This window comes from Sorex fumeus, unplaced genomic scaffold (genome assembly GCF_029834395.1).
Source record: "Sorex fumeus unplaced genomic scaffold, SorFum_2.1 ptg000067l, whole genome shotgun sequence".
Taxonomy (NCBI): domain Eukaryota; kingdom Metazoa; phylum Chordata; class Mammalia; order Eulipotyphla; family Soricidae; genus Sorex; species Sorex fumeus.
The window spans coordinates 185,891-202,952 of NW_026606124.1; the positions used below are offsets into that span (position 1 = coordinate 185,891).

At 56.5% G+C, this 17,062-nt stretch overlaps 1 protein-coding gene across 1 annotated transcript in view; it reads left to right on the top strand.

Moving 5' to 3' along the window:
- LOC130036823 (CAP-Gly domain-containing linker protein 1-like) overlaps positions 1-10,317 on the top strand; it is a 45,041-nt gene extending 34,724 nt beyond the window's left edge. Inside the window, 4 exon segments of the mRNA XM_056128728.1 lie at positions 2,590-2,707; positions 2,882-3,032; positions 3,442-3,520; positions 10,167-10,317. Of these exon segments, the coding sequence (XP_055984703.1) occupies positions 2,590-2,707; positions 2,882-3,032; positions 3,442-3,520; positions 10,167-10,317 (499 nt within the window).
- Positions 10,318-17,062: the final 6,745 nt, after the last annotated feature.

The window sequence follows — 17,062 nt, forward strand, 5'->3', positions numbered from 1 at the left end:
GCCGCCCGGGCCGCCGCTGACCCCCGTCTCCTAGACCGCATGGAGGGAGCCGGGTGCCCCCGACAAGGGAGATGCGGAGCCCGAGCCGCCGCCGGACCCGGACTCAGCGCCGCCCGCCCCGCCCCGCCCGAGGGCCGGACACCGAGGCCGTCGTCCTGTCCTGCCGCCGCCGCCGAGGCCCCGCGGACAGACGCCTCAGACTCAGACCCCCGCACCCGGGGGCCACGCCCGCGCCCCAGGACTCGCGCGCCCTGCGCTCCCGCGGCCGCCAGCCGCTGCCCCCAGGAAAGACCGTCACGTGTTCTCGGGGTGCGCCTCGCTGGGCGAGGGGGGCCGGGGTCCGCCCGGCGTCGGGGAGACGGCGCCGGGGGTCTCCCGCCGGGAGTCGCCGGCCCTGCTCCGGCCCCGCCAACCCACCTGGCGCCACGGAGCTCGGGCGTCCGGCCGGAGGCCCCCCAGGGACCACTGGCGGGCAGTGCCACCTCCTGCGGCTCCGCAGCCACGGGCCGCCCCCGAGGGGCGGGCAGGCAACCCCGGGACGCGAGCCTGAGCGAGGCGCTGCTGGGTGCAGGTGGGCCGGGCGGGGGGACATGCCCTCGCAAGGCCAGCTGGCAGTGCAGGGGAGAGGACGCCAGGGCGCCCTCGTCCCACTGCCCCCAGCTTCCCTGGAGGGTCCCTCCGAGGGAGCGCTGTGCCCCGGCTCTGCTGGGGGCCTGGGGGGTCTGTACAGCCCCCGGGGAGCGCTGAGTCTGGGCAGCCTGTGCCCTGGCTCGGTGGGGCATCCCTGGCGCCCCTAGCGGGACGGTGGGAGATGAGGGGACATGGGGTCAGAGCTGGGGGCTCTTCTGCTTCCGCATGGGGGTCACAGAGACCTTGGTGACCTGGGCCCTCTGGGCTGGGGCCCGCCTGCAGCCCCTGCTGTCGTCTGGGTGGGCGAGTCGCGGGGGCCATCCCAGCTGCAGCAGTGCTTGGGGACCATGTGACGCAGACCCCTGTGCTGCCTCTCTGCCCCCATGTTCTTGATTCTTTCAAAGAAGCGTGTGGGAGCCAGAGACACTACAGCAGACAGGGCACTTGCTTGGCGTGCAGAAGACTCGGGGTCGAATCCCGGCACCCCATAAGGTCCCCCTGGGTCTGCCAGGAGTGGGCCCCTGAGCATCGCCAGGCGTGGCCCAAACAGTCCCTGTCACTGTTCATCAATTTGCTGGAGAGGGCCCAGTAACGTCTCCACTGTGACAACTGCTACTGTGTTTGGTATATCGAATAGAATATGTCACGGGTAGCTTGCCAGGCTTTGCTGTGCGGGCGAGATACTCTCGGTAGCTTGCTGGGCTCTCAAGAGAGGCAGAGGAATCGAACTCGGGTCGCCATGTTGGCCGCTTGCAAGGCAAACACCCTTATTTTGGACCACACCTGGAAGTGCTCAGGGCATACTCCTGGCTCTGCACTCAGGAATTACTCTTGGTGGAGCTCAGGGACCTTATGGGAAGCCGAGGATTGAACTCAGGTTGGGTCATGTGCCAGGCAAACGCACCTGGGCATTTGGGCCTCTCCCTCTGCCCCCACCCCCAAGAAAGACATTTAAAAATAAAGTGATTGTGCAGAAACCTTCCCAGCACTCGGGGGCAGGGACTGGCAGCATTGGGCGGGCGGCCTGCAGGCATTAGGGCCCGGACCCTCGAGGTGACACAGCACCTGCCCAGTGCTGGGCCACACCCTGCAGTCCTTGGGGCTATACCCAACAGTGCTCAGGGCTACTCCCAGCAGTACTGGTGGACTTACTCAGAAGTACTGGGACTTTAATCCAGTAGCACTGGAGATATTCCTAGGAATACTGGAATTCTTCCCAGCAGTGCTTGGAGCTTTGGCAGTTCTGGGCAGTTCCCAGAAGTCCCTGGGACCTAGGGCTTAGACCGGCAGGCTCTAGGGCGGGGGTGCCCGCAGCATGGGTCCTCTTCGGCCTTCCAGCACACGGGGTGTAAGCTCTGACCTTTATCTCCTTGCCCTGTTTCTTTTTTTCCCCTACTTTTGGTTTTGTTTTGGGCCACACCCTGTGGTGCTCGGCCAGTCCTGGCTCACTGCAGGGCGAGGACATATTGGCTGCTCCTGGGGGTACTTGAGGGATGCAGTACTTGGGTGCAAGTCCTGCCATCTCCCCAGCCCTGATTCTTAGTTCTTTTTTTCTGGGGAGGCGGGGGTCACACCCACCAACTGGCCCACTGGCGCCGTATAATCCCATCAACGGCCAAGACTCAGAGACTATAAAAACCAGCTCCCGGAACCACATTCGCGGCTGCGCAACATCTTATTATGACATCTTATTATCTCATTCCTACTTTGGACAAACTGGCAGGCTACCGAATGTAACCTGCCCACACGGCAGAGTCTGGCAAACTCCCCATGGCGTACCCAATATGCCAAATACCAGTAACAATGATGGGTCTCATTCTCCTAAAGAGCCTTGAATATAGCACTTTTTTAAAAATCTCAGGGCTAGGATGAAGGAGACGTTACTGGGGCCTGCTCTAGACAATCGACGAATAACAGGATGGTCGTGTTTCGTGATTCATGAACTCTTTGGTCTTTTAGAGAATCCGTGTTCATAAGAGACCCCGATGAAGAGAAAGCTTCCCTGCAGAAATCCATCAGTATTACCAGTGCTTTGCTCACGGAGAAGAATGCAGAGCTGGAGAAGCTGAGAAATGAGGTGGAGCCCCGGCCCCGCCCACTTGGACCCGAGCCACGCCCATCTAACTCCGAACCACGCCCACATTGGCCTGAGCCATGCCCACTCCAGCTTGAGCCACTCCCACGTTGACCCAGGCCACACCCACGTGGGGGTCACAGCCACGTGGGCCTAAGCCACACCCCTGTGTTGCAGGTCTCCTTGTTCAGGGCAGAAAATGCCTCTGCCAAGTCCTTGCATTCAGTTTTTCAGTCCCTGGAATCTGACAAGGTGAAGCTGGAGCTCAAGGTCAAAAACTTGGAGCTTCAACTCAAAGAGAACAAAAGGCAGCTCCAGAGCTGGGCAGGTAAAATGCTTCCGCTGAGGGGTGCCTGCTCTCCGCCCTCCCCCACACCTCCGGGGGCACCAGCCCCCCTGCCCCGCCGCCCCTCCCCCAGCTGGCTGCACAGGGGGGTGAACTTGGGCACCTGCCCGGAGCATGGGCTCGCAGTAGCGTCCCTGGGTCCGCAAGCACTGGCGCCAAAATAAGAGACCAAAACAAGGCGAAAAGGCACTTTGGGGATGGGGGTTAGTTTGGTTTTGGCGTCACACCTTGCGGTGCTCAGAATTTACTGCTGGCTCTGCTCAGGGATCACTCTGCTCAGGGGACATTCAGGGGAGCAGAGATCTAACCCCCTACCTGCTGAACTGTTGCTGCCCCAAAAAGGCACATTTTCAAAGACCTACACTCACTCTTTTTTTTTTTCAACTAAAAGGTAATTCCGATTCTCAAGCAGATGAGGACGAAAGGGCCCAGGAGAATCAGGTAATATTTCTTTGCTGTGTTGCTTCCATGTTATGTTTTATTTTGGTTGTTAGTTTGGGGACCACACCCCGTGGTGCTCAGGGCTTACCCCTGGCTCTACACTCAGGAATCACTCCTGGTAAGGCTTGGGGAACCATGTGGGGTGCCGGGGATCCACCCAGGTCAGTGGGGTAACAAAGCAAATACCTAAACTATTGCTCTGGCCCTTGTTGGGTTCTGTTGTTGTTTTTGTTGTTTCATAAGATTGTTCACATTATTTGATTACATTCAATATTTCAACACCAATTTATTTGATTAGATTCAATATTTCAACTCCCGTTGTTCATCGATTTGCTTGAGCGGGTCCAGTAACGTCTCCATCGTGAGACTTGTTGTTACTGTGTTTGGCATATTGAATACGTCACGGGTAGCTTGCCAGGCTTTGCCGTCCGGGCAAGATACTCTCGGTAGCTTGCCGGGCTCTCCGAGAGGGGCAGGAGAATCGAACTCGGGTCGGCCATGTTGGCTGTGTGCAAGGCAAATGCCCTACCCGCTGTGCTATTGCTCCAGCCCATTATATATATATATATATATATATATATATATATATTTTGTTCTGTGGGTCTTCAGTCATGCGTGGGTCTCGGCCGGAGCTGCCGCGTGGGTCCGGAAAGCGTCCTGGAGTGTGGCGACGACTGTGGTGGTGGGAGCAAGCAGAGAAGCTCTGTCCCTGGGTCCGCCGAGCCTGGAGTCCAAGGTCTCAGAGAGTTCCTCTTATCTTGTTCTGTGGGTCTTCAGTCGTGCGTGGGTCTCGGCCGGAGCTGCCGCGCGGGTCCGGAAAGTGTCCTGGAGTGTGGTGACGGCTGGGTAGTGGAAGTAGTGGACTCCAGGCTCGGCGGACCCAGGGACAGAGCTTCTCTGCTTGCTCCCACCACCACAGGTGACAAAGGGATTCTAATCAGGAGCCCCACCCTACCCTGCCCTGTCTGCTTCCATCAACCACCCAGGGATCGAATTGTGCATAGGAGACCCACCCTACCCAGATAAATACCCCACTGGCAGACTTCCACTCTCGACACTACTTCCACTACCCAGCCGTCGCCACACTCCAGGATGCTTTCCGGACCCGCGCGGCCGCTTGCGCATCATAAGACACTAAATACCCATCTTCCGGAATTGCCGTACCATATTTGATAGGGTTCAAATATGGTAACACCTACAAGGGTGATTAGAGGTCACCCCAAAAGCCTCTATCCCTCTCGGAAAGACTGGCAAGCTACCGAGAGTATTCCGCCCACACGGAAGAGCCTGGCAAGCTATCCGCTGTGTATTCGATATGCCAAAACCAGTAACTACAACTGGTCTCATTCACCTGACCCTGAAGGCTTCACCGACATGGCAGCACTGAGAAGGATGAGAAAGGAGAGGCCGACAAAATCTTAAGGCCGACGTAGGCTGCCACAACGAAGGAAGACAAAAATGATCGTCTGTACTTTCAATGCACGTACGCTAGCATCAGATGCATCCATCGAGGACCTGATGGTACAAGCGCGAATGATCAAGTACGACATCATTGGTCTGACCAAGACAAGAAGGCACAAATCTCACCACGCTGTTTTCGACACTGGAGAAGAATTGTTCCTCGGAACATGCGATAAAAGAGGTGTTGGAGGCATCGGTGTCCTTGTCAACACAAACTTGGCCAAGAGCATTGATTCATTCGAATGCCTAACAACCCGAATCGGACGTTTACATTTGAATAGATGTGGCTCACTGCCTGCAGTTTCTATCTTCTTTGTCTACGCACCAACATCTCATTATGATGAAAGAGAAATCGAGAAGTTCTACATGGAGCTAGAGAAGTTCTATAAAGAAGACCACACCTTCTACAAGATCATTGTGGGTGATTTTAATGCCAAGATAGGACCGAGAAGATCAGCTGAAGAACTTCACATCGGGACCCATGGCCTAGAATGGAACGAACAGGGTGAGAGACTGTCAGAATTCATCATGTCGACCAAGACCATCCATGGTAACTCACAGTTCCAGAAGGCAGAATCTAAACGATGGACATGGGAGTCTCCCGGTGGACGATTCCACAACGAAATAGACCACATCATATTCAATCGACGGTTTTGCCTGACTGATGTTGCTGTTTTCCCAAAATTTCGAACGGGATCGGACCACCGTCTCCTTCGTGCAAAATTCTATTTCACAGAGCGGGGAAAAAGGGCTGCAAAGTTCAAAAAGAGAACTCCCAGAATGACCACCAACTGGGAACTCTTTGGTACTATTGCGGCAACATGGGAAGATGCCGTTGTTGACAACATTGACGAGGAATACGATCGACTGGTTCAGCACCTCCATGAATGTGCGAGGAACGCCAAGAGAGAGACAGCCACAAAAAATCGCCTATCTTCGAAACTCTTGAGCTAATTCGCCAGCGTGGTTTGGCGCATGCCTCAGGCAACGGCAAGCTAACGTCCAAGCTTGCAAAGCAGTGCAGAGATGCGATCAAGGAAGTAATAGTAAATGAAATTAATATTGCGCTGGACTCTGTAGAGAAACCTGGCAGGCAAAAAGAACAAAAGGATACATAAAGCAATAGGTGTGCAAATTAATGAAAATGGCCAAGGGCAAGGTCAGGTCATGCTAATTCAAGTGAGGTGTGTGACACTAAGTGGGAATACAAAACAGATTCTAAAAACATGGGCATGGTTTAAGTGGCTTCTAATTTCAAGCAAGTGAAGTGAGTGTAGCACCTGGCCAGTTAGGAGATACAAAGAAATCTGCAGGGAATGATTAAAGATGTGCATACCTTTCCAGAGCAGGAACCGAAAAGACCCAGCTGAACACCAATGCACATGCACAATTCCTTCTAACGACAAACAGCACATACTCCCCTCCCACTCCTACCCCCCCAAGTCATCCTGCACCACAACTAAGGGGTCCTTGAAGAACAAATGGGCTTCTGAACCTAGTATGTTATATGTGTTCCATCTGTGACTTAATTTATGAATCATGCAGTTACCCATTGTAGCAACTGAAAAGATTAAACACAGTTGAATGCTAGGAAAACTTTTCCCCACATTGCGAATAAAAGCACATATAAAATGAGACACTTCTGAATCCCAATGTATATGCACACTTCCTCCTAAGTACAAGCAGCATATACTCCCTTCCCCAGGCCCCCATGTGTGATCAGCCATGACTCACCTCTGCACAGCACCTCCATCTCAGGCCCCAATATCTTAGCTGGAAATGAACCATGTTGTGGCAGGAGTAGGAGCAACCTCGGTGTTCTCCTTGGGACCATGGTGAGGACCAAACCAGGCGTGCTTGTCAGGCTTCTGGAGGTTGACAGGAAAACCTAGAAAACAATAATATAGTGCCTGTCATGGTTACCAAAACCCCATGGACACGGTCAGGGACATGACATGAATTAAAGAGCTCGAGGGTTGGCTGGAAATGGTCACTGGCATTTTGCCCAGCACAGTCCAGTTCAGTGGATTTCTCCTTTCGATCTTTCTGTGGGTGGTTTTCACCAGTGCTCTCAGGTCTCTATGCTCCTACCACTTCATCAACCGCTGTGCAGAGGCATAGAGATACGTGAGGACACCACACCCTCCATCTGACGATGAGCACTAGTCATTATTTATACAGTGGGAAGCGAACCTGTAAAACTACAACCCCCTACGCTGTCACACAGGGTCTCACACATGTTCAGCTTATAGCCCTCCCCTGCACGTAACCAACAGTGAATTCTTAGCTCACTCACACTACAAAATGAAAGCAGTATTAGAAGTAGGGTTCCACTGAACACTCCATGATCTTTCAGAACTGCTCCCTTGAGACACTCCCTAAAAGAGGGCAGTAATGATCTCCTTATAATAACATTCGTTACTTCCCTAAGTGTAGTCGTAGCAGGGAAGGGGTGCTACCTCTAATTAGAACTCAGGTGCTCTGATCACGTCTTCTGGTGCCCATCCACCACTCCAAGAAGAACTTAGTGACAGAAAGAGCAAGGAAGGCACATTTCTGGTGAACACAAGGGTATCTGGCACTGAAAGCATCTGAACACTGCTAGGCAAGCATCACTGGCCCACACTCAAATGGGAACAGATATTTGACACATATCGAAATCTATATTCAGTCCCTGCAGTTCAGTGCTCACCCAGCACAAATGGATGCAATCTCGCTGTCTCCAAGTGTCACCGGACCTGAGCAGCATTCAGGCCACTGTCCCAACCAAGCAGCACACTGTCCAACCATTCAGACAAACATCACGTGCAGCAGCCCTCATGTCCCCAAAGGTCACTCAAAACAAATCCGGAAAAAAACCAAAGACATTTTAAAAAAAAAAACCTCTGACAGCGATCGTAATTGGGAGTATAAGACAAGTCCCTCCTACGTGCATTGCATATCAACACCAAATGGGAAGAAAGGAAAGGCTCTTTGTGAATATTAAGACCTGGAAGCAAACCAACCACAACATGACATCTGCCCTGTGGAAGCATCAGAATATAATTTACCCACGAGTATGAATCAACCTCACCTCAGTAGAGCAGGTGGGTATGTCCCTATACCAGCTGGCCTAAGGAGCATGACATGAAGCACCAAGCCCAATCCCTGATCTCTTCAGGCACGGAATATCTAGGACTGATCAGTAAGTCCTGCGACTACCAGGTGAGATACCACCCATCAAAAATAATGTTAAAGGCGTCATTGGGTGCCACACCCAGCAATGCTCAGGAACCCAACAAACACCATGTGGTTCCTGGGATGAGAAGCACGAGGGCCCACCCCACCGAGAGCACGTATTGCCTTCCAGAGCAGCTCTGCAGCTCCAGAATGGCCTTGATCCAGCACAGCGGGTAGTGCGTCTGCCTTGCACGCAGCCAACATGGCCAACCCGAGTTCGATTCCTCCGCCCCTCTCGGAGAGCCCGGCAAGCTACCGAGAGTATTCGATATGCCAGACACAGTAACAACAAAGTCTCCAATGGAGACGTTACTGGGCCCGCTCGGGCCTTGATCCCAGAGGCAGACAAATCAATCTGGGAACTTAGCGGCTTTTGGCAGAAATGTATCTGGACTCTTTTTTATATAATCTCAGGGCTAGGATGAAGGAGACGTTACTGGGGCCTGCTCGAGGTAATCGACGAATAACAGGATGATTTGTGATTTGTGATTTTGTATCTGGACTATGCATTAAGCTATGGTGCCATGCTCCCACCCCTCGCCCCAGGTGCAAAGGGTGTTTATCCATTCCACCTTTTTCCCCCTCCGTGGCATGGTGGCCACTGCCTCAGAGACTATTAGAGAGCCAGGAATAAGCCAGTGGTGATGGTGTACCCGCAGCCTCGTGGGATGTGGGGGTGGAACCAGCCTGTCCTTTCTGCCCCACCGAGTCCATGAGTTGCCCCCACAAGCGGCTCTCTGGTTCCGGAGCGGCCATGATCCCAGAGGCACACAAACCAATATCAGAACACAGCTGCTTTTGGCAGAAATCCCTCCAGACTTAATTAGTAAAATATCAGAAATCCAAAACCGTGTGGCCACATGACATCACTACACTCTGGGCCTGGCTGGAACCACGTGTGGGAAGGGCTAACACTCTGGGGGCTTCACTTCAGGAAAAGTGGTTCCCGGGGAGGCCTTGGGTGCGAGAGGCACTGGAGATGCCAGAGCCAGAGGAGTCGGTGGGGTGGGGTGGGCGCTGAGTGGGACCTCGGCCTGTGAGGCCGAGGGGAAGCGCTGCTCTGACCACGTGAGAAGCAGGCATGGCTGACCTGTCTGGAGCCCTCTCAGCAAGAACAGGGGGACCAACCCCAGGAGGAGGAAGGCCCAGGACAGCAGCCCCTCATCACAGCCATTCCATCCCTACCCCCAGCACACACCTGTAAGGGGGTTGGCAGGAAGGAGCCCCCAACCTGGAAAGGCATGAAAGTGCCCCCAGAAGCAGGTCACAGGGTGAGGCTCTGCTGGAAGCAGGGCCACACCCCAGGCGTTACACAGGGGAGGCCACACCCCCAGGTGAGAGGCAAGCCAGGCTAGACCCCAAGGGGACACCCCAGAGGCAACCCATAGTGTCAGGCTCTGCTGGAAGTGAGGCCACACCCCAGGTGATACACAGTGAAGGCCACACCCCCAGGTGTTCCCTGGGCCAGGCAACACCCCAGGCATCACACAGGCCAGTCCACCCTCCAGGCATCACACAGTCCAGGCCACACCCAGGGGTCACACAAGGGAGGATACACCCCAAGCATTACACAGGCGAGGCCACACCCCCAGGGGTTACACAAGGTGAGGCCACACCTCCAGGCAACAGGCAAGGGAGGCCACACCCCAAGGCCACGACCCAGAAGCAACCAAAGCATCAGGCTCTGCTGGAAGTGAGGCCACACCCCAGGGGATACACAGGCAAAGCCACATCCCTAGGCCACAGGCAAGGGAGGCCACAACCCCAGAGGAAGGGGCTCAATTGAGGCACACCCCTAGGTATTACATAGGCCAGGTCACACCCCCAAGCTACAGGAAAGTGAGGCCACACCCCTAGGCGGTACACAGGAGGCCACACCCAGTGTCCACGCGGGCACCTCGCCTCACCCTCCAGACCCAAGCGTGGGACAGGAGCTGTCCAGGAGCCACCAGGCCGCCAAGCGCTGGCCCCGGCTCTGGCCACCTCACACCCTAGCCTGGCCGCTGCCCTGCCCCGCCTGCCCCTGAGCGTGCCCGAGGCCGCGCGCCCGCCCCCGCCCGGACCCGAGGGCCTTTGGGCGCTGCTGGACATCAGCGAGCCTGGGGGAGGGGAGGAGGAGGGAGGCGGTGGTGGGCAGTCGGGATGACCACCGGCCCATGCCAGGGGCCCATCCCCCGGCGCCCTCTGGCCCGGCGGTGGCCGCTGCTCCCGGGAGAGACCGAGGACACCCCCTCGCCGCGGTCTGGAGGGACGCAGGGGCCTGGGACTGGCAAGGCTGGCAAGGGCGGCGGGAGTTGGGTGCCTGGCCGGGGCCGGGGGAAGGTGGGGGGGGGAGCGAGAGCTCGGGAGGCTCAGTGGTCGCCGCGGGAGGGGCTCTTCAGGTCTGGACTTTCAGAGCTCTGCAGACGCCTGCGGCTTCAAAGGGGGCTGCGTGGCAGCACAGGGCAGCAGATTGGGCAGTTGGAGGCGAGGGAGCTCATGCAGCTCCAGGAAGGGGACCTGCCTTGCAGTGGCAGCGCCCTGAAGCGACCCGCCTGCACCAGTAGTGCGCGTGGGCCTGGGTCCTTCACTCCTCCTGCTCGGTCCTGCCTGGTCTCCTCGCAGGGACAAGCCCGAAGACGCTTATGTCCAGGGGATTCTGCAGTGCACCCTCCCCCGGTGGTGAGATGTGGGACAAAAGCGGGCACTTTGGGCTTCTTTCGCCTCTGCCTGTGTTTGCTCAACCCTGCTTGTGTGCAACGGGTTCCCCCAGGGGAATCAAGGGAGATGCTTAGGGTGGGAACGTCTGGCGCCAGGAGGGCCCCCTGCTGTGGAGGCAGGGCCAGTCTTGCCCATGCGGGCCTGGCAACTGCCACACCTGAACCCAGACACAGCAGGGGGTGCGGATCTTTTGGTAGCAAAAAACTAAGTTGGAAGCTGATACAGGGTGGCCACCGACCTTGCTGCACTAGCCAAGGGAGGCAGAAAAATTTGGGGTTGGCTGTGCCTTCCTTAGAAGGTCTGCCTTGCTACTGATAGCTTCAGGCAATGAGGTTAAAGGATTGATTTTTTTTTAAAGGTCTTGTTTGAGAAGGACAGAGCCCAGGAAGACCCGGCTTCTAGAGTCCGAAGTGTGGCATGAGAGGAAATAGGGCAGCCACCGTCTGAGCTGGGGGCAGTACCCTGTGCTCCTGGCTGGGACACAACTGTGGGGACAAAAGTGAGGTAAGAGAAGGTGATATAGCCTTACCTCACCTTTCTGCATTCCACACAGAGCTGACAGGTGCACACACACACACACACACACACACACACACGTATATGTACACTTCAAAACCAACACACACACCAGGTTTGTGCATATCTAACAGCAATACATACCACGTATATGCACACCCTAAAACCACAGACACAGACACACACACAGACACACAGACACACACACACACACACACACACACACACCTGCAATCTTCACCAGGAATTGCCTCGCAAGTCAAGTCTTGGTTTGCCTCTCAATTCCCAAGATATTCTTTGGGGCCACACCTTGGGAGACCAGCACTGGTGGCGGGAACTGAGGCTGGGCTTGCAAGGCAGCCTGTCTACTTGCTGTGCTGTTGCTCCAGCCCCCTCCCCAGACACTCTTCCTTGCCTGCTGGGTCAAAATGCATCTGGGTTCTTGAAATAGTTCTCCTGACCTGCTGTGAAATGTCAGCTGTGGCCACTAGAGGGCAGTGGAGAAGCCGTGCGGAAGAGGGAGGCTCCTTCCCAGAGCTCCTCACTGAGGAGAGCTGGTGCAGGACTGAGATCTCTCTGCCCGGTAGTGGGGGCTGCTCCGCTGACAAGTCTTGTGTCTGTGGCTTTTCCAGGAGCCTTAGAGGGGAGTCAGGTCGTGCTCAGGAGACTTGGCGGTGTCTCCTGGCGATACTTGGTGGATGCAGAGAGGCCACGTCCTGCTGGGTTCTGCAGAACTAGGAAGAAGCAGGCCCAGCCTGGGTGTGGCAACAAAACAATTTTTATTTATTTAATTTTTATGTATTTTTGTGTTTTTCATCACTCCTGGCCAGGGAAGCAGTTATTACCTGCTAAGAACCTCCACGAGAGGACGAATGTGCAGAGGTTGCATCCTCAACTGCCCCGCTTGAGGATCTACCAGAAGGTATCCCGCAGATATCCCCAAAAAGTGCAAGAGCTTCCCCAACAATGAGACAAGCCCTGGCGTGCAGTGGATACACACAGGAAGAAGCAGAGCCTTTCCCGACAGTGGGGTCCACCTAAGATTCCTGTGTCAAAAGAAAGTTTCAGAAAATCAAGGAGTTTATTATGGATAGCACTGTAGCACTGTCCTCCCATTGTTCATCGATTTGCTCGAGCGGGCACCAGTAACGTCTCCATTGGGAAACTTGTTCTTACCGGTTTGGGCATACTGAGTACACCACCGGGAGCTTGCTAGGCTCTGCTGTGTGGGCGGGATACTTTCAGTAGCTTGCCGGGATTTCCAAGAGGGACGGCAATATCGATCCAGGGTCGGCTGCATGAAGGCAAATGCCCTATCCGCTGTGCTATTGCTCCACCACAAACTCATCCAGAAGGACTGGATAAGAATCTCCACACCCCAGACCGCAGGACCATAAATAGCTGCTGCTGGTGTGGGTGCCAAGTGTGTGGGGAAGGCCAGGGAGAAAAATTGTGACGCTAGGAAATTGCAGTAGGACACATTCTTTCTGTCAATTGTTTTAATTCTAAACTAAGTTAGTGTTAATACGAAATGTCAGAGTTGAGATTGTTTAAGAACAAAAAGAAGTGAAGGGGATGTCAAATCCACTGTAGACATCGGCTTCGTCTGAAGCTTGTTCCTGGCGGGTGCCGTGGGTTAGATGGCTGAGTCGGGGCTCCCGCTGGAAGGACAGGACGCAGCTGGGGACAGAGAGGCAGTGCTTGGCGACCAAAGCCACACTAACACGGCCCCGCCAGGCTCAGGAGACAAGAAGGGTCCAGGCTGCAAATCAGTCTGGGCTGTGGGTCCATGGATACGACGCAGACAGTCCCAGGACTGGAGCCCGGACCTTCCCCACGATCAGGCCTGTCCCTCCCACCTTTCCTCCTCCGTGATCAACTCCAGGTCGTTGAACCAGGTGAGAAACTGCTCGTGGGGCTGCAGGCTGTAGTTCTCCACGGCCTCCTGGAGCAGGGCAATCTGCCTGAGGATCTTTTTTTCCTGACACATGGCAAAGGAAGGAAAGGAAAGGCCTGAGTGGGGTGCAGCGCCATACAGGGCTACCCAAAGGCCAACTAGAAGGAAATTTCCATGGGGATCCCCCTTTCCCTCTATCTCATGAGCATCTCCACTTCTCTGAGATCAGATAACACCCCTCCACCAGGAAGTTCTCCTTGATGGATCTCTGGCCCCACACGCACATATGGGTCTTCCATTGATTCATTCTTCTACTGTAAGTGTCAGGCCGGAGGGACTGAGACAAGGAGGACTCGACAGGGGACTAGGGGACGGGGAAGTCGGGTACATTCTTCCATTCCCCTCAGGGTCCCACCGTGCACCTTTGTGAATTTCTTCTTGTTGACCTCCTCACCCTGGAAGCAGCCAATGTATGAGAAAGGGCCCCAAGGGACACTAGGGGCTAGGCTCTGAGCTCAAAGAATGGGCCTGGGTGTCAGGGACTCAAGCCTACCACCCTGTGACACACTGCGGGTGTCACTTGGGGACCAAGATCTTGTCCCTGAGGTGGACCCTGTGGTCCTTCTGCCCCACGCCTCCTGCTGAGGGAGGGTCTTGGGGATGCCCATGACCTCAGGTGGTTCTGCTCCGGGGGCTCTGCTGATTCCCGGGAACTGGAGACAAGACCTTGGCGCCCAGTGCTGCTCCTGCCTCAGGCATGTGACCCACCACCTTGGGAGCCCTGCGAGTCTCCCTCAGGGGGGCTGCCCAGGGCTGAGATGCAAGGGTGGGGGACTCCAGCCCGACCCGCCCCAGCCCACTCACCTCAAAATCTGCCATGTCTCTGTCCAGTTTCTCCAGCTGCTGGAGGTAGGGCCCCAGGAAGGGGATCACACACTGTGTCGAAGGGGCCGTTAGAAAGGGGCCCTGCTCCTGGGGTCCCCAGGACACCCCCAGGCCTCAGCCTCCCATGCTTGGCTCCAGGTAAGAGGGACCCCCTCCGTGATCACCCCCAAGGTCCACCTCCCCTCACTCTCCGGGGTCCCAGCACTCTCCCTGGGGCACCCCCACTGCCCTCCACGCACCAGTTCTGCAACCGCCTGCTCTGCCCTGGGAGTAGGGATGGATTCATCAGGAGGCAGGGCAGGGACGGGCCTCCTTTCTGAGGGGAGACCCTGGTGGGGGCCACCCCTGTCCCTGAGTCCCGCACACGCCCCTCACCTGCCACAGGGGTCTCCCCTGTCCTCTCCCGAGGTTCTTCAGCTAGGACTTGAAGCTGCATCCCTGCTCCTTCTGGGAACGAGCACCTGTCCCTGAGCCTCTGGGCCCACACGCCCAACCCCTCTCTCCTCCCTCAGGCCCAGACTGAGGAGAACAGCATCAGTGGAACCAGCAGCCCCCACCCAGACCGGCAGCCCCAGGCATATTCCCCCAGGGCCTCCTGTACCCATAGCCCCCAACAGGTCCTAATCCCTCCCACATACCTCCCCTGCCCATGCAGAGAAGACTGGAAAGTCAGAGAAAACACATGAGAGCCCAGCACCCGCCCCTCCTCCGGCCTCCTCCATGCAGGCCTCCAGCCTGCACACTACCTTTGGGGACTTGCAGCGGCTATATCGCTGGACCTGTCTTCTCAGGGCCCTCAGCTTCTACTGGCTCCACCTAGGAAGGGAACATTTTTGTCCTTTAGGGAATGTCCCTGCATCCCCTGAGCCCCAGGTGGGACACTAGTGGACAGCAGCTGCCTGTGCAGTATCCTGGGCTCCTGCAGCAACAACTCAGGGCCAGTAGGGGGCGACTGAGGGCTTCCCCCCCCCCCCCCCCCCAATCCCACTGTACACAGCTTGGTTTGGGCAGTGAGTGCTGAGATCTGGATACAGGGGTCTGTGACCAGGAACAAACTGAACATCTGTGATTAAGATTGAGCTAGTGGGATGGACATGCCCCGCATGCTCAACTCTAGTCTGAGACATGCAACAAGACCCACCCCCACACCCAGAGTCACTCACTGTCCCCGGGACCAGCATCACTAGGGCGGAGCACGCATACCTTGGCACCCACGCAAGCCCAGTACCCTGGGGGGGGGGGGGTGGTTGGTTCACAGAAAGTTTGGCAATGTGGGCCCAAAATCCACATATCCTGTTTCTGGCTCTCCTTGTCCCCAACACTTAAGGAAACTAGAAACAGAACCAGAGCTCAGGTGAAAACCCTGAGTCCCACTCCCTGCCCAGCTCCTGGGCCCCCAAGTGCTTCCCCAGGGGTCCCAGCGCACTGAGGGGCACTGCAGACAGAGCACAGAGGCCTCAGCCTTGGGGACACCCACCAGGATACGTGGCGCCAGGTCTGGCAGAGTCTGCGGATGGCGGGGCTCTGCAGGGCACAGAGGATGGCGTTGGTGGACGCCCAGTTGTGGAGGCGCTGGCACTCCTGGGAGGCGAGAGAAGGGGACAGGGCAGCTGGAGTCTGAGCACCTGCAGGCCCCAGGGCAGAGCCCAAACACGGGGGACACTGAGGGTCTGGGGTCTATGGGGGACACAGGGATCCCCAAGGAATCCCCGGGAGACAGTGGGCACAACTCGAGGAAGGAGAAGGCAGGACGATGGGCCCCCACTTGGACGGCCACCAGGACCCAGGCCCCCAACTCCGCAGGGGCTCTCACCCCCAACACACCTGTGCCTCCAGGATCCAGTACTCCAGCATCCGTGCCCGTGTGGGCTGGCTCAGATCCTCAAGGCAATTTGTGAGGACACAGGTGGCCACAGCGATGAATTGTCTCTCAGTGGCCCGCACAGTGGCACAGTCGCACTTGTAGTTCGGCCTCTTAGACCAGAAGGCCCCCTGGCATTGAAGGGCAGCAGCTCCAGGAACAGCTCCTGGGGAGAGGATCAGGCTCTCCCACAGCTACCCCCAGGGAGACAAGACACAGGACACAGCCAGTCTAACACCAGCCTGTGGGCTGTGCTGGGCACTGAGGGCTCAGGATTTGGAACCCAGACTGACTGCGGGGTGTGGGCACAGGGCCCCTCTGACTACTCTGGTGCCCGACAGGATTAGGACCAACCTGCTCACCTCTCTGTGCTCCTCAGAGGCATATATCCCTGAGGCAGCTGCCAGGGGGCTGATTCCTGCATCTCCCGTGAAGGGAAATGCACTGGGGGACTTTATGGAGGAATCACAGATGCTCAGATGGCAGCAGACACTCGGACCCCCGACAAGTCTCTGCACCACAAGGGCCGGGACCCCCCACTGCTCTCTGATGTGCTCAGGGACACACACCCCCTCTTATGCCCCCTGACACTGACCATCTCGGCCATCCAGGACATTGTAAGTCAGGGAGCCAGCACAGGGGTGAGTGTGGGCAGGGAGGGCCGCTGCCAGCAGAGGTTCCAGGGAAGGCAGGGTGGGCGTTGCCTCTCACCACATCCATGAAGGTCAGCTGCTCAGCCATCAGCCGGGCAGGAAACGTGCTGATGGAGACATGCTAGCTCCCAAGCTCCTTACAGGAGCCCTCAGCTGCCTCGCTGGCCCTGCTGGCCTCTGCACACGAGCTGGCACCATGAGGGTCTCCAGGCCCGGTGTTCTCCAGCTCTGCCTGTGCTGCTGCGGCTGCCACTGATGCTTCGACAGGCTCCAGTTCTGGGGCAGCCCGCGGAGGCAGGCCCAGCTCCTCAGGTGGTTTTGGGACAACTGCTTGGGCTTGGAGCAACCTCTTTGGAGAAGGAGCGCAACTCAGGGTCCC